This window comes from Carcharhinus amblyrhynchos, chromosome 19 (assembly GCF_965287045.1).
Source record: "Carcharhinus amblyrhynchos chromosome 19, sCarAmb.v2.hapA, whole genome shotgun sequence".
Classification (NCBI taxonomy): domain Eukaryota; kingdom Metazoa; phylum Chordata; class Chondrichthyes; order Carcharhiniformes; family Carcharhinidae; genus Carcharhinus; species Carcharhinus amblyrhynchos.
In genome coordinates, this window is record NC_137342.1 from 11531160 (window position 1) to 11555286 (window position 24127).

General features: G+C 39.3%; 1 protein-coding gene across 7 annotated transcripts in view; it reads left to right on the plus strand.

Moving 5' to 3' along the window:
* Positions 1-24127, plus strand: part of eps8a (EGFR pathway substrate 8a, signaling adaptor) — a 169828-nt gene that overhangs the window by 127130 nt on the left and 18571 nt on the right. For all 7 annotated transcript variants that reach the window (XM_080207246.1, XM_080207245.1, XM_080207249.1 and 4 more), the window contains 7 exons: positions 3603-3729; positions 4072-4160; positions 4549-4623; positions 10114-10262; positions 12604-12787; positions 16114-16247; positions 23625-23736. In XM_080207246.1, the coding sequence (XP_080063372.1) occupies positions 3603-3729; positions 4072-4160; positions 4549-4623; positions 10114-10262; positions 12604-12787; positions 16114-16247; positions 23625-23736 (870 nt within the window). The remainder of the gene's footprint in view (positions 1-3602; positions 3730-4071; positions 4161-4548; positions 4624-10113; positions 10263-12603; positions 12788-16113; positions 16248-23624; positions 23737-24127) is intronic.

Genomic DNA, 24127 nt, shown 5'->3' on the forward strand with positions numbered 1-24127 from the left:
TTATGAAAATGATCCCACACAGCCCCATTTGCCTTCACAAATTTCATTTTTATTGGCTCATTTGAGTGGAGGCAGTGGCACACTGGACTAATAATCCAGAGACCCAAAATAATGCTCTGGGAGCCCAGGTTTGGATTCCACCATGGCAGATGGTGAAATTTGATTAGAAAACTGGAATTAAAACTCTAATGAAACCACTAAATTAGTCCATTGTCATTTAAAAATAAAAACACCTAGTTCACTCATGTCCTTTAGGAAAGGCAACCTGCCCTCCTTACCTGGTCTGGCCCACATGTGACTCCAGATCCATAGCAATGTGATTGACACTTAAATGCCCCTCAAGGATAGTTGAGAATGGGTAGTAAATGCTGGCCCAGCCAGCAATGTGCACATCCCATGGAAGAATTGTTTAAAAATTATTGTTGTTCCCGAAATTGAAAATTTAGCTGGCAGAGGCATTTAGCAACTACCATAGCCAACTGTGTCATCCCTATGTTACAGACAGGGATGAGAGAAAATGGAAACTGCTGTCTCCTTCCCTTACTATCCATAATTAATGCATCTTTGAAAAGAGAGATCTGTGAATAATCAGCTTAAATGAAGCTGCAAAAATTATTTATGTATTATTCACATATCGTGAAAATCTAACACTGTCACTCACCCTGCCACGTTCCCTATGCACTTGGAGATTGTAGTGCACTTTTGAAAGTTACAAGTGATATAAAAGCAGATACAGAAAATGTTGGAAAACACAGCAAAATAATTTTTTATTGTCACATGTATTAGGGTACAGTGAAAAGTATTGTTTCTTGCATGCTATACAAAGCATACTGTCCATAGGTAAGGAAAGGAGAGGGTGCAGAATATTGTTTCTATCATAGCTAGGGTATAAGAAAGATCAACTTGATATAAGGTAGGTTCGTTCAAAAGTTTGATAATGTTAGGGAAGAAGCTGTTCTTCAGTCGGTTGGTATGTGACCTCAGACTTTTGTATTTTTTTTCCTGATGGAAGAAAGTGGAAGAGAAAATGTCCGGGGTGCGTGGGGTCCTTAATTATGTTGGCTGTTTTTCCAAGGCAGCGAGAAGTATAGATGGACTCAATGGATGGGAGGCTGGTTTGTGTGATAGACTGGACTTTGTTCATGAACCTTTGTAGTTTCTTGCTGTAATTCATGTCCTTGGTTTGTCTTGAAGAAAAGCATACGTTGCAGGTCTGATGCAGAAGATCTGGAGTGTAATTTTGATGGATTCAATAGTCAGGGTTGTATATCAGAATTTTACAGTTTTCCATCTCAGATGGATTTTCAGCAGGTCAGGGAGACTGTTTCTTCATCTTGGTACTAGGAGGTTGATTAGTTGTATTGGTGGACACGAAAAGGAATAGACCTTATTATGTTGCCATTCCCAGGTCCCAAGGCATTGATGATGTTGCCTTTGCTGTTAAAAGGACCATTGGAATAGTTGCCATGTGGTTCTTTACAGTTTTCTTCCTAGCCACAACCCTGGTCTTTAATGTTTGCAGGGATCAACCTGGGGACTACAAAACAACCATTGTCTTGGTTTCAGAATCAACAATTCAAACCAGGAATATGGTTTGGATGGTCTTGGTGTATGTATGCCTCCTTAGACTGGAATGTTCCTTCTTTTAAAGACAGTGTGGCAGGTTTTTGGAATCCACAGATCCAGAATCAGATGATCCCTCTGGCCATCCATTGCAGCCTATCAGTGTTCTTTTTAAAAGAAGTTAGTTCTGGAAGATTCCAGGCTGATTGTAGTTCTTTCTTTGAAAAGTATGAACAGAGCATTCCTCCACTAGGCATCGGGACACTGCCAACCAGTCCTGCATCGCTCAGCACAGTGTAATACTCAATCTTTTCCATGAGGCTTCTTTGTTGGCTCATAAAATCTGGCATGTTATGACATTCTACCACTACTCATTTCAGCCTTTCCATTAGCGAAGTTGTGAAGATGGATTTTGTTCTGTGTTAGTCTATTATATGCTCCAACCCCACATTCCCTAAGTAATACAGAGCATTGTTACATTTGACAAACCTTTTACAATGTAGTCTTGTCAGTGATGCACTAAGCAGCTGCTAAGTGTTTTGTTAGCACTTGATTTCAGTTCCATAAAGATGACAGTTACTTTGGTGGAATTAACTGACGCACCAATGAACTAAAATAGTAGCGCAGGTGTTTAGTTTTCTGGGTTTTATTTTTGCTGCATAGTTTCAGGTTCTAACTCAATTTTAAAATTCTAACCAAGTTTTGAAATAAAATCTGAAGAATTGTTTTAAATGCCTAGGAACCGTCTAGCAACAGTCCATTCTGAAATTTCTACATTGCTTTTGATGCTTTCTTTCTTTGAAAAGTTTTTTTGTAACTGGACCCTTGGCATGTTGATGTGTTCTTCGTGTGTTGGAAATTTTTGCTTACAGCATGGGGAACTCATTAATGTTTTCAAAAAATTCCTCCTGCAAACATTGTAACTATCTTCAAGTCCACCTGAAATAGTCCATGTTAGCGATAAACCATCTCTTAACAGCCTTTGAAGTATTAGTCTTAAGTCCCCTTAATCTAAACCAGTTTTCCCATGCTACAATGTCTCTTATCCCTTCTTTTAAATCGCAAACTTTGATTTCCACAGAAGGATTTATGGCAACTTGCCAATAATATCGCAGTAGTGACTAATTCCCAATTACAAGCTGTCTTGGCATTTGTCGTGGACCTTCACCCAGTGCAATTTTCTTTCCTGATTTATTGAAATAGGATTGATTGATCACCCATTATGTGCTTTGTTACAAGAAATCATTTGTATGTAAAGCACATTCCTCAATTTATTTAATCTCCAAAGGGAGCTGGAGGCTAAAGAATTAAAAACGTGAAATGGAATAAATTGAGTCCAGCCTCTGCAGCAGTTAATTCATAGGGAGACAGGCAAAATAAAACGTTTATTCAAGATAAAACTTGTTGCAAATGAGTCATCACACATTGGTTTGCACTGTGTGTTGACTCATTTGATGACTGGGGGCGGCACAGTGGTTAGCACTGCTGTCTCATAGCGCCAGGAGCCCAGATTTGATTCCCAGCTTGGATCACTATCTGTGTGGAATCTGCATGTTCTCCCCATGTCTGTGTGGGCTTGTTCCAGTTTCCTCCCACAGTCTGAAAGATGCGCTGGTTAGGGTTGGTGACCCAAACAGGTGCTGGTGTATGGCGAGTAGGGGAATTTCACAGTTACTTCATTGCAGTGTTAATGTAAGCCTACTTGTGACTAATAAACTTTTTAACTTTTACAGAAAGCATTACTAAATATAATGGCATCCAATATGATTTGTGAATTTGGAACAAACCAGCATGTGTGTGCATGTATTGAGGCAAAATCTGATTCTATGCATATTCTCATTGTATTATTCAGGGAATGTTTGTTAACAGATGGTCGAAGGATTTTCTTGTATGAGTGAAAAAGCCTAATAAAATTACTGATTTGTCAATCTAGGGCAGAGGCACAGAACATTGTTTTCAATACAGTATTAAAGACATTTGCTAAATACAAGTAGTTGTACATTGTTTTCCTGTAAATGTATTTAATTTTTCTGTATCAGCAAATTTTGAACCATGTTTTGGATGATGTAGAAGCATTCGTTATTAAACTTCAGAAGGCCGCTGAAGCATTTTCTCAGCTTTCACAACGGAAGAAATCAAAGAAAAGCAAAAAGAAAGGACCAGGAGGTAAGTAGTGGTTTGAGGCTCATCTGCATAATGTGTAGGCCACTGAAACGTATTTATTGTTGCTGTAAAGTACATGGGTAATTGAGGGATTGTGGTAGTTAACATTTATGACTATTGGAAAAATGTACCCCTGTTCTCGAGCACTATTTTGGCTTTTGTAAAGGCTGGGTAAAGTGGATTTTAAATGGGAATCAACTACTTGAAATGTGTTTCTGATTTGATAAATAGTAATACAAATGCACACTTTTAGTGCTGACAAATTGGTTAGTTTGTATGAATACATGCATTAAAATACCAGGTTTGAGGGGTGCTAACATCAGGTTATTTTTTTCCCTTCGTCAGAGGGTGTTCTGACTCTCCGTGCAAAGCCACCTCCACAGGATGAATTCATTGACTGTTTTCAGAAATTCAAGCATGCATTTAACCTCCTGGTAAGTCATTATTTTTGAAGGATGTAAGCTTGATTAATGCTGTTTGGAAATTTAAATTTATATAAGAAATGTGGCTTATTTTGCGTAATGTCCATTTGGAAGCTGCTGTGTTGTCACAGTTTCACCTGGTCATTGTGGTCAGCACTTATTGCATTACAAAGTGAGTGAGATTTCTGCACTGTAATTGCAAATTGTGACCTGATCCAGACAGTTATGAACGTAGTAATTGAAGTAGTAAGGAGCACACTCGTACATATCTTTACCATAGCTTAAATATTGAGTTTAAAAATCATAATCTCTTTATCCTTTCAGCTTTCAAAACCATAAAAGGTTGCTGCAGCAGAATTAATTAATTCATTAACTCCTCGTTTTGCTCTTTTCATTGAAGGCCAAGCTAAGAACCCACATTCAGAACCCGAGTGCAATTGACCTGGTGCACTTCTTGTTTACGCCCTTGAACATGGTAAGTTTGAGATGTTGGTATTCATGTAAAACATAAGTTTAAGTGAGAGATTACTTAAAGGATATTTCCTTAGATTACTGTCAAGTCTGCAGTGTTAAATAGTCAATTGCTAAATATGTATGATTAATATCATTCATAGAAACACTACAGTGCAGAAAGAGGCCATTCGGCCCATCGAGTCTGCACTGACAACAATCCCACCCAGGCCCTATTCCCGTATTTTACCCGCTAATCCCTCTAATTTATGCATCCCGGGACACTAAGGGACAATTTAGCTTGGCCAATCCACCTAACCGCAATCTTTGGACTGTGGATGGAAACCAGAGCGCTACCGGAGGAAACTCACGCAGACGCGAGGAGAATATGCAAACTCTGCACAGTCATCCGAGCCAGGAATTGAACCCAGGTCCCTGGAGCTATGAAGCAACAGTGCTAACCACTGTGCTACCGTGCTGCCCATTCATGGTTTACACAATCTCATCCTCTCACGCAACTTGTTGGATCAGTCTCCTTCATTATCTAGGATGCAGGCATTCTCTTATAGCATTAATAAATCACAAGATAGTAGAGCACAGAAGGAGGATATTTAGTCCCAGTAAATCTGTACTGACTCCTGAGAGCAGTACAGTTAGTTCCACTTTGCTGTTCTTAGCCCATAACCCTACAATATTTTCTCCCACAAGTGTTCATCCAACTCTCTTTGAAGGCTGTTACTGAACTAATACCCATCATCTATCAGGCAGTGTATGCCAAATCTTCACTGCTCATTGCACTTAAAGCTTTTTCTCATGTTCGTTCTTTTGTTACTCACCATAAATATGTTCACTCTAGTTATCAATTCTTCAGCCGTTTGGAAACAGTTTCTCGTCATTAATTTTACCCAAACTGTTATTACTTTAACCCCCCCTCTATAGAATCACTTCTTAGCCTTCTCTGCTTGAAAGAGTATAATTAATGCCAGCTTTTCCTCTTTACCCAAGTACCTTTAATCCATCATTCCTAAAACCATTCTAGGAAATCTCTTGTGTACCCTCTTCAGAGTTACCCCACACTCCTGAAATGTGCTACTCGGAATTGGATACAGTACTCTAGCAGGGGCTGAACTGATATTTTCTTAATAAACTTAGCATGAATTTCTTGCTTTTGTACTCAATAACTCACCTTTAAAACCCAGGATTTGGATAGCTGCAACCTCCAGGCAAACTAGATGGTTGCCTAGGATGGCAAGATTTTGGTGGTGGCAACCACAGCGCACTGGCAGAAAACTGAGTGCTTAAACTTTAAAATGTAAGCGATAGGCCTTTATCAGGAGCAACTGAGATTGAGTGCCCAAGGCAATGTACAGTTTCAGTTCAGATCCTCCTCCCCATCCCACTGGAATCTTCCAACAGGCAACAGTAACAAAAGCAACTCTTTGGCCTTGCCCGTTCCTCATTCCACTCTCCTCCCCCACCCCAAACTTGTGTTTATAGTCTCCTGACTACTTCCCTCCACACGCTCGCTGACTATCCAGTTGCTTTCTCTTTGCCACCTCGGGGTGATGCTGTCGTGTTGAAGTTTTTTGTCTTGCCCTCAGGAGAGTCACAGGAATACCAACCTTATGGGAAGATATTCCCTTTTGTTTGGCAAGTGGGCTCTGGTGTGTTCTCCACAGCTCCTTTGCCAGTTTTTGGTGACTGATAGCTAAATATCAAGCATTGTTTCAAAATTTGAACCCAGCCGTTTGACTTTGTTCAAGGCATTGCTCTGAAAACTGATCACTTATTTTGTTCAGGTGAAACAGACACAATGGCCAAAACTTTACCCCTCGCCTGCCTGATTCTCGGGCGGGCGAAGTTGTCAGAATGGAAATCTCTGTTGGCTTTGGATGGGATTTTATGATTCTGCTTGAGCTCGGCTGTAAAATCTGCCTGCTCAATGTATCTTTGTTCTTCCTCTTTGCAAAGAACAGGGCCTTGTGTATTAATATATCTGTAGCTTTCAGCATATGCAACTGCTGTGAGTCTAACAGACCATCTTAAATTGGTGGTCACTGTTATTCTTTGTACACTGAGGTAAACCATATTGGACACTGTATTTTGAATTTTGCAAGCACGGGCTGGTTGGGTATGGTCTGTACCTTGCCTATTGTGACTAGTGGCTTGGATATGCTATTTGGTACGATTTGCAAGTCTTTGGGATGTACGACCTACATACCTAATCATCTCACTGGCATTGAAACCCTCATTTGTGTGATGGTCAGAACATCTGTTTGGCTTGATGGCAACATCCCGTTAATGGCAAATTCCACTCATGTAACAGCAGGGTGAAACAACCAGCTAAATGTTTCAAGTATGCTGGTCTTCCAGGGTAACCTAAGGTAGGCTGGATGCTTTTGAGGGCTGAAAGTGGCAGCCTTGGGCCCATTTATAAGTTTGCATGACATACAGCTGTGACCCTGTTGAGTCGTGGAGTAGGCCCGAGGAGTCGAATGGCCTATTTCCCCTGTTCCTAGGGTCTTTTAATATGGAATGATCTGATCAGGATAGCCATTATTCTTGGTGGGCTCCATCCTGTGCTTGAATTCACTTTTGAAATGGAGCAGTCAAATGAACTCCCTTTGCTTGACGCTCTGGTTGAGAGATCTGCCAGGGATTCCTCTGTCACAGTCTACTACAAGTCTGTGTTGGAATTCTTAGTTCCACATGCTGTAACATTGATCTGATCTGCAACCTTGTAAACAGGGCTCAGGCCATTGCGCACCAATAACATTTGACAAAATGTATTTTGTCAGAAATCCATTCCTACCTCCTTAATTGTTTACTGATTTGTACCTTTTGTGCCATTTGGAAATTTCAATATTGTGCCTTGTACCTTCAAATCAGGGACCTCGGGGTCCTTGTGCATGAGTCGCAAAAACCCAGCCTGCAGGTGCAGCAGGTGGTCAGGAAGGCGAATGGGATGCTGGCCTTCATAGCGAGGGGGATTGAATATAAAAGTAGGGAGGTCTTGCAGCAGCTGTATAGGGCACTGGTGAAGCCGCAGCTGGAGTGCTGTGTGCAGTTTTGGTCGCCGCATTTATGCAAGGATATTTTGGCCTTGGAGGGAGTGCAGAGGAGGTTTACTAGGCTGATGCCGGAGTTGAGGGGGTATGAGGAGAGGCTGAATAAACTAGGCTTGTACTCGTTAGAGTTTAGAAGAATGAGGGGAGATCTCATTGAGACATATAAGATGATGAATGGGATGGATAGGATAGAGGTGGAGAGACTCTTCCCGCTCAGAAAGGACAGTAGGACTAAGGGGCACAGCCTCAAGATAAAGGGGGGGCGGTTTAGAATGGAGTTGAGGAGGAACTTCTTCGCTCAAAGGGTGGTGAATCTCTGGAATTCTCTGCCCGCTGAAGTGGTGGAGGCTGCCTCGCTAAATATTTTTAAGACTCAGGTTGATGGGTTTTTGATAAGCGAGGGGATTAAGGGTTATGGGGAGAGGGCAGGAAAGTGGAACTGAGCCACGACAGATCAGCCATGATCTTACTGAATGGCAGGGCAGGCTCGAGGGGCTAGATGGCCTACTCCTGCTCCTATTTCTTATGTTCTTAAATCATTAATGTATATCAAAAATAGTAGAGGTTCTTGTACTGAACTCTGCAACACCACTGCATACTTCCCTTGCCTAGGAAAAAAACAGCCATTCACAATTCCTTAAACCTTGTACTTGTAAGCATACCTCTTATATCCGCAATGTAAATTTTTTAAATTACAGAATATAAGAAATACAAGTATTTCACCAGTTAACACAGAGGCTAAAGACATGGTCAGATTCTGCAGTGACCTATGTGTATACTTGCTCTGTTTTGTTCAAAAACATATCAGTGCTGTCATGGACTTACAGACAGATCGGCTCCACTTTTATAATGTTGCCTTATTTTTTTAACAAAGGGGCCCATACAAGTACATGGAACCTTGACCTTCACGTGACTCATTAACAACTCTTGCCTGGACCACGGATAATGATTTTATGACTTAATTGCTTAAAAGCCTGCATGAACAACTTCCCCATGCTGCCTGAGTTTCCTGGGACAGTTTGAATTATTTCCCTTACCAGTCTTCACTGGGGATAGTCTCCCTTTGTAAGACAGTGTTGTATATGTAGCCACTACATTGGGAAGAGACCTAACATTACACAGCTATTTCATGCATGCATAGCTTTAAACAGTTTTTATTAAGTGAAAATTCCAGGAAATGTGCGTTCTGCTAATAATACGATTATCTAATCAGTCATCACTGAAATTGTTTCTGTTTTCATGATTTTAAAAATCTCATCCTTGTTTAAATAATCTCTCCATAAACTTGCACTGTCTTATCTGTAATTGCCTTCAATCTTTTGAGATATCTATTTTTCTTCAATATTGGCCTTTTTTTAGTATTGCTGACTATAGTTGCTCCACCCATTGGTATTCATACCTTGCAAGGTTGTAAGCCTGGGAATTTCAACCTTGAACCTCTTGGAGTCTGTATCTCGCATGTTTGTATTCTCCTTTTAAAACCTACCTCTTTGATTTAGATTTTGGCCAACTAACTTGTTGTGAAATTTTGTTTGATAACACCATTGTGAAGTGCCTCAGGGTGTTTCATTAAGCTAAGTGCATTAAGTAATTACAATTTGCCATTAGTGTTGTACTTTGTCTTCTGTCTATTATAATAGACTCTGCTGCATGAACACACATTGGGCTATAACTTCTGAGCTCTCTAGCATCAGATTTTGAAGTAAGTTACCTGATATGTTTGTGCCAGGAAGGCTTGTGCATGTCCTTTCCACCATGTTGCCAGTTGATGTCCTTATGTAGCTCATTAATGCCTGCTCCTCATCCCCTGATATTATTTAACGCAGTGGTAGGTGCCATGTGAGAGTGCAGATAAATCCGTGTAGGGTTTCTGCCTAGCTGAGGTTGTCCCTCGCTTGCAGTCACTCAGCTGCGAGCCACCCCATGCCTAGTTGCCAGCCCCCCCCCCACTATAACTGGCTTCCTGCCATCACTCTCCTGAGATCCAGCAATGGTCCTGGTTTTGAGCGGATGTTGTACCTGCAGCAGTCACTGCTTCCTCAGTTGAGCTGCTGTTCAACTGAGCTGCTGTTCAACTGAGCTGCTGTTCAACTGAGCTGCTGGCCTGTTGGTGAACATTTGTCCCTGGGATCCATGACCCTGTCAAGTGCCTAAGCGGCACAAGGAGTGACGAATTCCCAGAACAAAGCTCACCAGTTGGCAGCTGAGACCTTGTCACCTGTATAAGATTCCGGCCACTGTGCTACCACTCATTTGGAGCCTGATTTTGGCAGAAAGAAAAATAACAAACCGTACAAATTTCTGGTTACACAACTCTCCTTTTAGTATATCTTCTTTGAAACGGTGTAGCAAATGGAACAAATTCACTGTATCATGAGCACCAGGTAGAGTGTGCTCGTAGTGCACAGTACATATTTCTAACATCGCCTTAAACTTTTATATTTCAGGTCATACAAACCAGCAGTGGACCTGAAATGGGTAGATCTGTTCTCTCTCCTCTCTTGACAAAGGATGCTATAGACTTTTTGAATACATGTGTCACACCTGAAGAAAGGGAAATTTGGTTTTCCTTGGCTGAAACATGGACTAAACCCAGGCAAGTTGATTGGAATGCTTACTTACAGTACTTACCTCTGGTATAAAGATATGCTTTGTACAAGTGATGGACTTCAAATTGACTGATTTTAATTTGGAGAGGATGAGTAGGAAAAGGTTGCTGCGGAATTGTACAGGGTTGGTGTTGGTCAAGGGGGGGAACGGAATGGAAGGGTAGTGATAAAATTCAACAGAATAATTCTGTCCCGCCTCCCGCTTCATATCGTACAGATAATGCATTAAGTTGTTTTGTAGACTTGTAAATTTCACCGTCAAAAGCTGGTGGATAAATTGACATTTTATCTTATTAAATTTGCTCATTAATTGGCATTGCGCTACAGGAGACTACTTCCAAATTTAAGCATGTCTCTACAGGCTACATAAAATGCCCAGAAAATGGCAAAATAATGAATTCCCTACCAGTGAAATGTTACTTTTAGTCTTGTGTATTAGGGTAGATTTGCATCCTGCCCAATGACTTGCAAAACGATCCCTGGATCTCTGGAGTTCGAGTCCAATGACATACCACTACACCACTGCCTCCCCTGTAACTTTAGAAAGTGGATTTAGCTGTAATTTAAGGTGACAGTTGCTTTTTAATGTATTTCACAAATAAGGTAACACAACCTCTCATACTGTAGTTTGAATACAGTAACTAGTTTTGTTCATATAAGCAAACTAAGATGAATACAAAGATGTTTTGCTAATGTTGTGACGATACTGTGCCTTTAATAAATGTATTTGAGCCATGATCTTATGCATGGTCTGTTGTAGCAGCTTTTTATGCACTCAGCCATCCTGCCTACCAGCGCCCTGTATTGTTGTGCTGCAGCAACATAATAGTTTCTAATGGCTAGAATGTTGGTTTTAATCTGAACTAATGCTGTTCTGTTGTTTTCCCCTGGGATTTTGCAGAGTAGGGTTTGACTAGGATAATTGGCAGGTATGGTCATCTGCAGGTTAAGCTGGGCTTTCACAGAATATTTATGCTTAGATGCTGTTTTGGAGTTGAAAAAGAGAGAGTAGCATCTCTCTTTTCCCTTCTCAAGTTGGAGACTGGAGTTTGCCAGGAAATAAGTTTCTTTCTTGGAGGTTCTGCTGATGAGAATGGATCTTTCTCTGAAAGTTGCTGTCAAGATCTCTGTCCAGAAATGTTAAAAAGCTAAAAGTTCAGCATCACGTGAGCAGACTTGTTTTTGTGCTAACTAATCCTGAAGAAAGGTTATATCTATGGGGTAATGCTTTATAGATCATAGAATCATAGAGCCACTACAGTGCAGAAAGAGGCCATTTGGCCCATCAAGTCTGCACCAACAACAATCCCACCCAGGCCCTATCCCCGTAACCCCATATATTTACCCTGACATTAAGGGACAATTTAGCATGGCCAATCAATGTAAACTCCACATTTTTGGACTCTGGGAGGAAACGCAGACACAAGGAGAATGTGCAAACTCTACACAGTCACCCGGAACTGGAATTGATCAGGTCCCTGGTGTTGTGAGGCAGCAGTACTAACCACTGTGCCACCATAAATTGGGACAACAGAGATAGCTAATGGTTAAGGATTATACTTTGCCATTTCTAAATATTTTAATTGGAAAAAATGTATGCTAATTTTTGTTATATTCTGCGTTCTTAAATAAAGTTCATTTTTTAAAAAAGCTTCCTAGTGGATCACTTGAATCATTCTTGGAGTGAATCACTTTATGCTCACCCTAATGCCAAAATCAAATGCAAAAATTGAGGTCTAGGCTAACTGCATAATATATCTTGGAGTTTTTGGACTGGGCCTTAGCATATAATAAAACTGACTTCTGAGCTTGTCCACATTGTAGTTGCATAAACTTCTGTTTGGTATGTATGTTATATTGATAAGATGGAGGTGAAAGGCATTGTTTAATTATGTATTTTGAGAACATTTAATAGGGGGTCGCTGGCACACTCTGGGAGAGAGGAGGAGTGTTGAGGCTGAACAAAGTCAGTAAGCTGCCTTTGTAAAGAAAGGCTGCGTCTTGGTTTCAACTTCATCAACGGGCTTGGATCCTGTTAAAGCGCCCTCAATGTTCAGGAGATAAAACCAGTTACAGATTGTGATGTGTAACTGGTCTAATCACTTGAGCATCATATATTCTTGTGTTAAAACTTGGAAATGTTGTCTGAATGTATTTTAATTACATGGAATTTTAAACTGCTTATAAGCTACAATTAGACTGCACAAGCTATAAACCATAGGGCGTATCTCAATTCTTCAATGCGACATACAAATTATCACGCTATGAGATTTTTTCCACGGAAAAAATTACTCACTTTTCTAACGTACGACTCTTATCGGTTTCCAGATCGGAGTGGCCTAAAGATCAATATATTCCCCTTTACGTGCCTCACTTTAGAAATGGATGGGAGCCTCCTTTACTGTCATTTTTGGGCACACCATGTGAACAGGAACTGAATAATTTAGCTGAATCGGTGGCAAATGCAGAGCATCAGCGAAGACAGGAAGAGCAGAGACGGCTGAGTGAAGAGGTATGGGCCTGACAGAACCTGAGTATGTTTTTCAGCAAAAGTTATTCTCAAGCCATGCCTGAGAGGATGATTTTACCAGCCTCATCCCACCGGCTGATCAGCGTGGTGAACTGGTAAGATTAGACAAGAGGCAAATAATCGGTTTGGCACCGATGTCTGGGGAGAGATTGGAATGCCTGCGCAATGGCTCAGTAGCTGGCTTCCTGGGAGACGAGGCTCCACCCCACCCCCTGCTGGCACGAATCATATCCAGGCTTTGTTTTTTTGAACTAGATGCTATGTAATTGCAACTGGGAGCTCGCCCAAAGAATCGGTGTGATTCTTCCATTTTCGTGCTCGTTTAGTACTGAGAATATTTTTGGAAAGATCGCCCCTTTTGTTGTTCTTCAGCAATCTAGGAACCACCCTGCTTTTGCAAAGCCAAAATTCAATATAGATTAAAAGAATACACTACCAGGAACTGTAGATTTCAAAGGATAATTGTGCATTATTAAGGACATGTTTTGTATCTGCAGTTGTAAATTTCATTTTAAAAATGAGAAGCTCAATGATTAGCATATCATTTAAAACAGTATGTCATATAATTTCAACATTAAGTAATTTCTTTCAAATGTATTTAACTAAGGTGTGCTTTGTAGGAAATAGAAGATGAGTTAAATGTTTTCTATTTCCATTGGTCCAAATGTTGGTGAGATTGCTGTTACCCATCGTAGTATAAGAATCCCTTTTTGCATGTCACATCAGACATGATTTTCCACTTTTATTATGCAATGTAAGTGGCTGTTGGTAAAACAGAATTTGAGACAAATTATAGTGCAAGTTAAACTCTAGTTTCACATTTAACTGTGTGTGTTGACATGCCTTGGAGTTGAAAATGTCATTGACTAGAAGTATATACATCCGATCCTCTAAATTGGATAAGAGCTATTGTATAAGTAAAAAAATGTGTATACTCCTCTCCTAATCAGTCTGCATTAGGAACATTAACTTGTTACCTGTGTAAATTGATTCACGTACAGGGGCAGGGATATCTTGTGGCATAAAGTAAACATCTTAGTGAGGCCACACACAGAATATTGCGTGCAATTTTGGTAGTCTCATCTGAGAAAAGATGCCCTTGCTATAGAGGGAGTGCACCAAAGGTTTACCAGGCTGATACCTGGGATGGAAAGACTGACCTATGAGGAGACAATGAATAGATTCAGATTATAACCTCGTGTTTGGAAAGGGGGAGATTTCATAGAAACCTGTAAAATTCTATCAAGACTAGAGAGGGTATATGCAGGGTGGATGTTCCCAATAATGGGATTGTCCAGGACCAGGGTCATAGTCTAAGGATATAGAATAAACCTTTTAGGACTGAGATGAGGAAAATTTCTTCACTCAGAGTGGTGAGTCTGTAAAATTTTCTATACAGAAAGCAGTTGAGGCCAAAACATTTGTTTGTTTTCAAGAAGGAATTAGATCTAGCTCATGGGATGAGGGGGAGGAGGGGTGGGGAAGGTGGTTTCTGACTACTGAGTTGGATGATGAGCTTTGATCATAATTGGCAGAGCAGGCTCAGAGGGCCAGAATATTTGAATGGACCTTTCAACAACTAAATGGTAGAAGAATAATAGTTTAAGCATTGGCTTACAGGAACCTCATATTTGTGCTTGACTGATATAGTGATAAGGTTTGGGGATGCTAACAGTCTTGTCATGGTTCAGCGTTAACATTCTTAACGTACGATCCTGGCTGATACTTCATTACAGAGGGAGTCCTGCACGATTGGAGTGCTCCCTTTTGAATGAGATGTTAAACAGTAGCACTATTTGAAGAACAGTTTGGTTCTCTGTGGCCAACATTTAGTCCTTAACCTGTTTCCTTGAAGCTAGTTATCAGGTCATTTCTCTCACAGCTGTTTATTGACGTTGTCTTTCACAAGTTGGCAATCTTGTTTTCTACATTACCTCAGTGGCCAGACTTCAAAAGTACGTCTTCATTTATAAAGTACTTTTGAAGTCCTGGAATTGTGAAAAACACCATATGTCTACAAAACCTTTCTCTCTCAAGATATAATTTCCTGTGCCAGTTATCACAAGCCTAAAGCCTTCAGGCAATACAAAGATATTTTAATACACATTTTGAGAAATTTTAACATCATGTTGGGGGCTCCTGGGAAATATTGGACACAGTTTGGTTTATTTTGGCAGTTACATATTCTAGTACAAATAGAAATCATACAATGCGTATTGCAAATGCTGATATTCTTAGAATATGAATATTTGCTAAAGTTATAGAAGTTAAGGAATAGATTAGATGTGTTTTTAACCTTTCAACTTGCCTAAGACTTGAACACTGCATTGTGAAATAACCGTAATTGGAGAGCTACATCAATAATCAATATTTCTGAATATCAAGTGCCTCCATGTGAATTGAGTACAATATTGAACTATAATAAAGAAGATGCAACAAAATTAAGGCATACTAACAATTAAGAAATTATAGAATATAAATGCGAATGGACAGGTAACTTGCTTTGAAGTTATAATTCTGGAAAGTAGGTCATCTGTTAACCATTTATGGAAACAATGTTGTAACTGTTAGATTGCTAAAGTAGTAAAACACTATTACCAGTAGGGGATGCTGTTGCCTTTTATTAAAGGCTTGTATTAAAACAGAAGTTCTTTTTGAAAATTAGGCAAATCCGCTTCCATATCCAGCTGAACTGATATGCGGGTTCAAAAATCTTTTCAAATAAGGGTACAGAAACTGTAAAAAAAAACTGTACATATTTTCAAAATATGGAAAAATATGACAGGCTGTTACATTATTGGAGGCTCATTGTCTATTTTTTTTCATAAATAATTCTCTGCGCTCTTGGATAGTGAAAATGAATTGACACTTGCAATATCACCTGTAAAGAAATAGCTTTTAGCTCTGTTAACCAGGGGAAGGACCATTTTCAATCTTGGGCTGCACCCTATCACCATTTCAGCAAAAGTTTAACTATCAGCTGTAATTTAAAATTTGTATTTTATGTGCCAACTTGAAATATAGGGCAACTTCATTCACTTCTTGCAGCAGCCCTTGTAAATAATTTTGTAGATAATTTATAATGAGACCAGATACTCATTAAATTGCAGCAGCAGTGAATTGATTTTAAAGATGTAAATCAGTCTGACTCTAAATCTGATCTTGCTGACTTCCACTGTAAAGTCTTCATTCCCAAAGGTTACATTCTGCTACTTAGTTAGTCCTTGGTTATTAAGGTTATCTGTTACTAATGAAGTTAAATAATTTCAATATCTCATTCTTGTCTGTCAATGCTTTCTGTCTTTCAGCAAGCCAATTCACAGGATCATCATCCAGCTGACGGGTATGCATTCAGAAACTCTAATTACAAGAGACGATCTCTTCTGCAACAAGGGACAGCTGATTCTTCCTTTAAGAGAAGTAGTAGTCGGCATGTAGCTAGGTAACAATTGATAGAATATGTGTATTGCACTGTGGAGAGTTGTCTTGACTTTGTTTTTTAAAAAAGAAACTATATGCATGAGTATTTCTTGTTCTTTTCATTTCTGCCAATTTGCTCAAGAATCTTTTAAACTGCTGTGATTTAAAACCTGATCCTTCTTATTGTATAGCTTGATGTATAACATCATTGGATTGAAGTAATGCAGTTATCAGTTATGCTGCTACACTAACTAGAACTCCGTTAAAGAGCACTATTCATGTTCCTGTGTGTGATTTATTAAGCATGCATCACTAATGTTTTAAGACTTTTCTGTGGTATCAAAAATTAGATTTTAGGCATCTAACCCTGCCTTAATTTTCCTAGAAAATTTTCATTCAGAGCAGATGTACACATGTTGAATGCAGTGCATGTTCTTCACAATCTAAAAAAATGCTTTATGCCAGCTTCCTGCGCGTAGACTAAAAACAAACCTATTTACGAAGAGCTGTAATTTGCTACTTTCAATTTCCAATTCTGCCTCACCCCTGTTCTATATGCTTTATTTAAGCTACATTATCATTGCAACCATACTACCTGTGCAAAGTGGTTTTACTTAGTACTGGTACTGAAATTAGTGTGAAAGCAGCTTGATATCTGAGCAGCGAAGTGGGAGGGGGTTATCTCTATCTGCTTTGTTTTCACATCGGGTTGTGCCTCAACATCTGATTTACAGAACACCTAGTTTTTTTTTACCTGCTGCTTATTCAGATTCACTATGAAGCTCAAATGACTTCTCATTGACATAAAGGTTGCTTTGTGATGTAAATATGCTCTCCAATCACCATTACTTTAATGCAAGTGGAGTTCAGTTTATTTAAACTGACTAATAATTTGGTTGGTTTGATTTTGCTAGCTTGGTTCCTGATTGGCCTAAGTTTTTAAGTTTATTTGTTAGTGTCACATGCAAACTTGTAGTAACACTGCAATGAAGTTACTGTGAAAATCCCCCGGTCGCCACACTCATGCGCCTATTTGGGTACACCGAGGGAGAATTTAGCATAGCCAGTGCATCTAACCGGTCTTTCAGACTGTGGGAGGAAACTGGAGCACCAGGAGAAAATCCTTGCAGACACAGAACATGTAGACTCTTGCACAGTGTGTGCAAACCTGGGGTTCCTGGTGCTGTGATGCAGCAGTACTAACGACTGCCACTGTCCCACCCGATTGTCTGAATAGGGATCTTAAATTTAAGGCTGAGAGAGATGCAGCAATGGATAAGTGGAAGATGCAAAGAGCTGAGACAGCCAAATGTAAAGGCATGAATTGGAGAGAGTGGTAAATTTTTGTTGCCTTATCAAATTTCCTAATTTTAAGAGAGTAAACGTCTTGAGACAAGCTAAGAACTGAGGGAAAGTTTTTAACACAGCTGCTCCACTGTGCAATATTGTAAGTAGTGATGGCATATTATGTTATGAAGTACATTTTGTCATCTGCTTTGTGCATATTTGAGTGAAAACCAGTCTTGTTAACTGTTTCCACCAAGGTTTGTGTTGACATATTGAACCCATGCAAGATAATCACTCTTTTAAACTGTAGTGTATGACCAGGGCACTTGGTGTTTAATAACGGAAGAAGCAACTAAATATTATCAATTTTTTTGAATCAGCATTTAATGGATATAATTGCAATTCTTCTGCAACTTCCTTTTCAATCCAGTGGACTCTTAGATGTTGGCAAATAGTTTGGGTTGTCAAGTTAGCACAGTGAGTATATGCATTATACCATGTGGTACTAAGGCATTTAAACTACACAGGGATAGTCAACATGTTGGAACCAGGAAGATTTCAGACTGGATCAGCATAAATGCTAACCTAGAAAAGTGGCAAAAGTGGACCCAGTATCTTTTTTAAAAAAAAAGCTGTTTACTCAGATGGTCCTACCTGTTGGTTTGAATCTGAAGTTGCTCTGAAAGTAGAGTGGAACACAGGTTTTCATACTGCAGGGATATCTCTTTGTATAGCTGAAGACTCTTGCAAAAATCTACGACTTCCTGGCATTTCTCACAGAAGTCTTTATACACAAATTGGCAGTCTCACTTAACCAGTAAAGGCAAAATCACAAAGCTGTTAAAGATAAGGTTAGGCTATCCAGCTTATCTTTCTGTATGGATAAAGGTACTAAAGTTTTACAATATGGCGTCATTACTTTTTAAAATATCCTAAAACTTTCCCCTCCAATATTTTATTCTGTACGTTAGCCGCATTGCGTGAAGTAAAACTTTTTGGCGTCAGTCAACAATGTATCCTTTGCTAGTTTCAATCCATGTCTTCTTACAATTTAACTTGAAGAAATTTCCTGAATTTGCCATTTCCTTAACTAGGGTGTCTGCATGATATTCTTCCTCAGGGACTTCTTTTCAGACTAAAAGATAAACCAAGTTTTGCCAACCTTTCATAGTTATTTAACATGAGGAATCAGCCTTCTGACTCATTGCTTCCAGTGTTTGAATCATAGAATGATACAGAACACAAGGAAACCATTTAGCCAATGTGCCTGTGGTAATTCATTGGCAGAGCTACTCACTTAATCCCCTACTCTTTTCCCATTGCCCTGTAATGTTGTTCCCATTTAACTATTTATTTGAATGCTGCAAGTGAATTTGCTTCCACCACCCCTTCAGGCAGTGTGTTCTACAACAACTCGTTTTCAAAAATCACATCACCTCGGGTTCTTTTGCCAGTCATCTTAAATCTGTGTCCTCTGCTTACCAACCTGTCACCGATAAAACTTCTACCACTTTCTATCAATACACTTAATAAAGCTCTTCAAAATGATAAATCTCATTTTAATTTCCTCTACTCTAAGGAGAGCAGTTCCTCAACCCTGGTATCATTCTATTAAATTTATTTCCACCCTCTCCAAGGCTTTAATATCCTTACAAAAATCTGCCTAGAATTGAACACACCATCCCAGTTAAGGACCGAAAAGATTTAGTGTAGCTTCCTCTTGTAAAATATTCCTCTCGTTATAAACCAATTGTCCCATATGCTTTTTAAGCAGTCTTCTGAACTTGTCTTGCCACTTCAAATCTTTGCATATAGATACCTCCAAGACTTCATTTGCTGGGGAAAAAAATTGTACCATTTAGTTCATACGTTTTGGTAGGAAGGAGATGGGCAGTATTACAGCTCATTTCTCTGATTTAAATTTCATCTTCCATGTGTCCTCTTAAAATTTGGTAATATCTGCCTCCTTATTTGTTAAGTTTTCACATCACCTGTAAAATTTGGAAACTATACGCTAAATATCCAAGTCATTAATATATCATAAAGACCAGTAGTCATAATACTGACCCCGGGTGAACACTGTTGTATTCTTCCTCCAGTTTGAAAAACAAACAACCGTTCACCGTGACCATCTGTTTTCCGTCACTTTGGCAATTTCGATCTCGAGGGTTTCAATTTTGCTACTATGTCTACTATGTAGTGCTTTTCAAGTCCATATACAAAACATCAACCACACCCCTCCCATCAACGCTCTCCATTAGTTCAAATAACTTGGTCAAGTTAGTCAAATTTGCCTTTAACAAATTTGTGCTGGTTTTATTCTTTGTAAATGCCAATTAATTTTGTTAGTTAAGAGCTCCCCATCATGAACTTTGGGCTGACTGGCCTTAGTTGCCTGCTTTGTCCCACTCCTTTTGTTTTGAACAGGACTGTAACATTTGCAATCTCCCCCCCCCCACCTTGTGGCTTGGTGACTATATCGAAATGCAGCACTGAAGGTATGGTCTCGTCAGAATGTTTGCACTAACTTTCTCTGACACGTACAGCATACCCAAAACAGTAGAATACAACATTCTGTGGCTTTGTGTTTACTTTGTGATTGCAATTCGTTAGATGTGATGAATATTGAGTCAAATATAAAACTCAAGTCTCTGCCCTAAGCCATGTTGGTGCTTAATGTTTGACTGTATTAAATTCTACCTGTTGCCGCTCCATCCAATTATCTATTTTATCCACCTCATTGTAATTTCTGAGCTCCCACCTTCAATGTCACAGAATGCTTTTCTCTATATAGTCAGACAATAATATTTAAAAGAAAATTTGAAAAGGAGAAATAGGAAATAAAATGCAGAAAAATAGTATTAGATTAGAGACTCCAGGTGTCCAACCTGTTTTTGTGCCATGGGTTCTGTACCTTTTTGAATGTTGTCAGTGGGTGAAGCCTGGGAAATGTTGGTAGTTTGTTTGGATCATGATTATTTGGAATGCATATGCTGGGGCAATGGTGAAGTGATTATGATTAGTGTCTCAGCCCAAAAAAGGAGGAAAAACTGCCTGGGTTCCTCCTTCAAGCAACCTGGCTGGAAATCTGCCAGTCTGTTTTGTGTATCAAAGACCCCATTGACTGCCACAGTGTAGACTTACGCAGGACAATGATGTAAAACAACAGAGCCCATCCCATTCTGTGGAACACACAGCCTAATGCATCCCTTTAAATTGAATAGAGAAAAGAGTCAAAAAGGGATTGAGAGGCAGAGGGGGTGCTGAGTCGGAACTTGTATAATGGGATGGCGGTTGTGTACCACTGGGGAGACGGTGGCATGATTTGCCGAGGACAGTAGCATTCCAGAGACCCAGGATAATGTTCTGGGGACCCAGGTTTGAATCCTATCATGGCAGATGGTAAATTTGAATTAAATGAAAATCTAGAATTAATAGTGTGCTAATGGCCATGAAACCGTTGTCATAAAATAGCCATCTGGTTCGCTGAAGCCCTTTCGGGAAGGAAATTGTCTGTCTTTACCTGATCTTACCTCCACATGATTCTAGATCCACAAGAATGTGGTTGACTCTTATATTCCTCTGAAATGGCTTATTAGGCATGGGTAATAAATGTCCACACCCCACAAAAGGCTAAACAGAGTAGGGATAATATAACTAATATCACTGCAATGTTTTGCATTTGAAATGAGATGCTTCAGTCTCAATCTTGACAATTTCATGTTGGATTTTCTTGACACCGAGACCGAGAGGAATATTTTCCTAGCAAAGTTGGTAACATATGTTCACTAAGCTTTCAACACTAAACATAGCCACTTCGCAATTTTCAAAAACTTATTTCACACATGTCTGTCAGATAAATTTCCTGATCTCTCCTAAAAATGTCAGAAATTGAATTTATTTTAGTGGAAAATTGAGAGAAATGCCAACATGAGAAGTTCCCTGCAATCTCCCACAAGTTGATTCGAATGTTTAAATCCTCTTCTTCTAATCTGTTAATTTGAAGGCATAAACTGCCTCCTATTATGTGCCATGGTTTCTGGTCTGCAAGGAGCCCATTGCTAAGTCTTTCAAACAAGGCCCCTTCTACATTTGCAAGACCAGTAATCCAAACCTGCCATTCTGACTCCCAGAGTGATCCATTTGCCAATGGAGCAAGTGGGTTAGGAACTTGGGGTACAGGAGGTGCAAAAAGAAATTACAACAAATGCTGCACAAGATTTATTTAAATCCATGCTCAAGGTAAAACATAGTGAGGTTCAGTAGCAATGCATTAGTGGCGTTTTGTTTCATTAATCAAATCTTGAATTGCCTTTTGAAGGCATGGCAAATAGATGCACGTAATGCTGTATCTTACTAACTGTTTGGCGGACAACAAATCAACTTTTGTTATGGAGCTTTTTTCTCTCGCAATAGAGTTAGAAATTTAATAATTTACATTCTCAAATCCTTCAGCTCACTTGTTTCGAATAACAGCTTGCTTTATCTATCCAGCGTACACATTTAGCTTTTAACTTCATCTGCTACATTCTCTAACCTGAACTATTCCCCTATGCTGCTGCTGCTTAAGATTCTCCTGATTTATGCTGATTCTGTGTGTATTTCAGACAAAGTCAAAACTGCTTTCCATAGTACTCTGTAATTTAGCAGATGCACACTTGGCAAAAAAACAAGGACTTGAATTTAACTTAATATTTTCATTTTCATAGTGGCCTGAATGCTAACAAATAATCTCTGGCAAACTAAACACTGGAGCAGTGGCATTGAATTTCTGTTGCACAGCTGGCTTGTGGTTGGCAATCAGTTTTTCTTTTGTGTTCCATTTAATTTAAAAACTTAAATTTCAATTTAATACCTGTACAGCAGAAGTGTTGGCAAATTTGATCAGGTGTGCGTGTTACATGATCTTCCATAAATTCTTAATCTTTGAATATCAACATATTTAGGTGACACCCCAAATGTAATTATATTTGCTTTATTAATAGTTTGCTGCACAGGTGCAGCTTGAGATTTCTTTCTATTAGTTTGCTTTTTTTGAAAACAGTTTTGCATTGGTCACTTTAAAGGGTTCTAAATAATTCTGCATTCATATCTTATTAAATTGAAACAGCTTTAAAGCCCAGCCCAATAAGTCCTATTATTGACATTTAGAATCATAGAACCCTACAGTGCAGAAAGACGCCATTCAGCCCATCGAGTCTGCACTGACCACAATCCCACCCAGACCCTACCCCCATATCCTTACATATTTTACCCGCTAATCGCTCTAACCTTCGCATCTCAGGACACTAAGGGGCAATTTTAGCATGGCCAATCAACCTAACCCGCACATCGTTGGACTGAGAGAGGAAACACGGAAGAGAATGTGCAAACTCCACACAGACAGTGACCCAAGCCGGGAATCGAACCCAGATCCCTGGAGCTGTGAAGCAGGAGTGCTAACCACTGTGCTACCGTGCCGCTAGATTATTAAATGAAATGCACTGTTTGATTTGTATGAAGCTGCTCAGTAGTAAGCTTGTTGGGGTGAATGTCCTGAAGGTATGACGATGACTGTTGTAGATGGGAGTTATTCCATTTGGAACTCCGAGGGTTACAGGGATGGGATTGTCTATAACTGGTATAGATTGTAAAATTTGTGCAACAAATGAGATTTAAGGACCACCTTTTCCCATTTCACCCTCATCACAAATTAAAAAGCTGGTGTCTCATTTTAAGGATGTATTATCAAGGATGCAGTGGGTGTTCCTTGCCCGATTAGTTCTTTGACAAAATGTTGTCCACATGGAGAACAAATTAATAGTAATGTGAACTGAATGAACAGATTTTGATGAGTCTTCAACATGATTTTATATTTCAGTAGTTATTTCTCCAAGCAACTAATAATTAATCATTTAAATATTTTGCATTTGTCACTTTTCAAAATGAAAGCAGCATTTGAATTGAATTAAACTGTATGTTTCTCATATCAGCTCTGCCCAAATTATAACCTTCAAAATGTCTTTTCGCTAAAGTCAGTTAATGCTTGATGGTACTTTTGTCAATGTGTTATCACTGTGACTGAAACCATATTCTCCAATTTGTGTAATATTTCTCATTTCATTTTTGAAAGAAATTATGAAACTCATGTTAATGTGGAGCCTAAAAGATTTGCCAAATCGAAGTATGATTTTGTAGCAAGAAACAGCAATGAACTGTCTGTTATGAAAGATGATCTACTAGAGGTAAGAATAACCCTGTGCACTGTGTTTTTCAGCTTTTCTGTTTAGCTTTGGATTTCAGGAAGGTATTATTTCAGAATCATATTTGTCACGGGCAGACAATATCATTAGTGCTTTTGCGCTGGAGCATTTGATTTTTGCTTGGAGTGATGCAATGGAAAATGGATCCTGTAAGAATGAGTTCTATGGAGATGAATCTTCCTTGGCAGGGCTAAACTTGCATTCTTCCCAGTAATTGTAACCCTTCAGCTACAAGTGGAAAAGAAATCCACCTTATGGTTTGTTACGGAGAGCTGAAAAGTTACGCGTCATGTCCTGATGGTGCATGGGTCTACACTCTATTGTGAGGCATATTTAATACTTAAAGTACTAAGCTGTGAATGCTTGAATTATG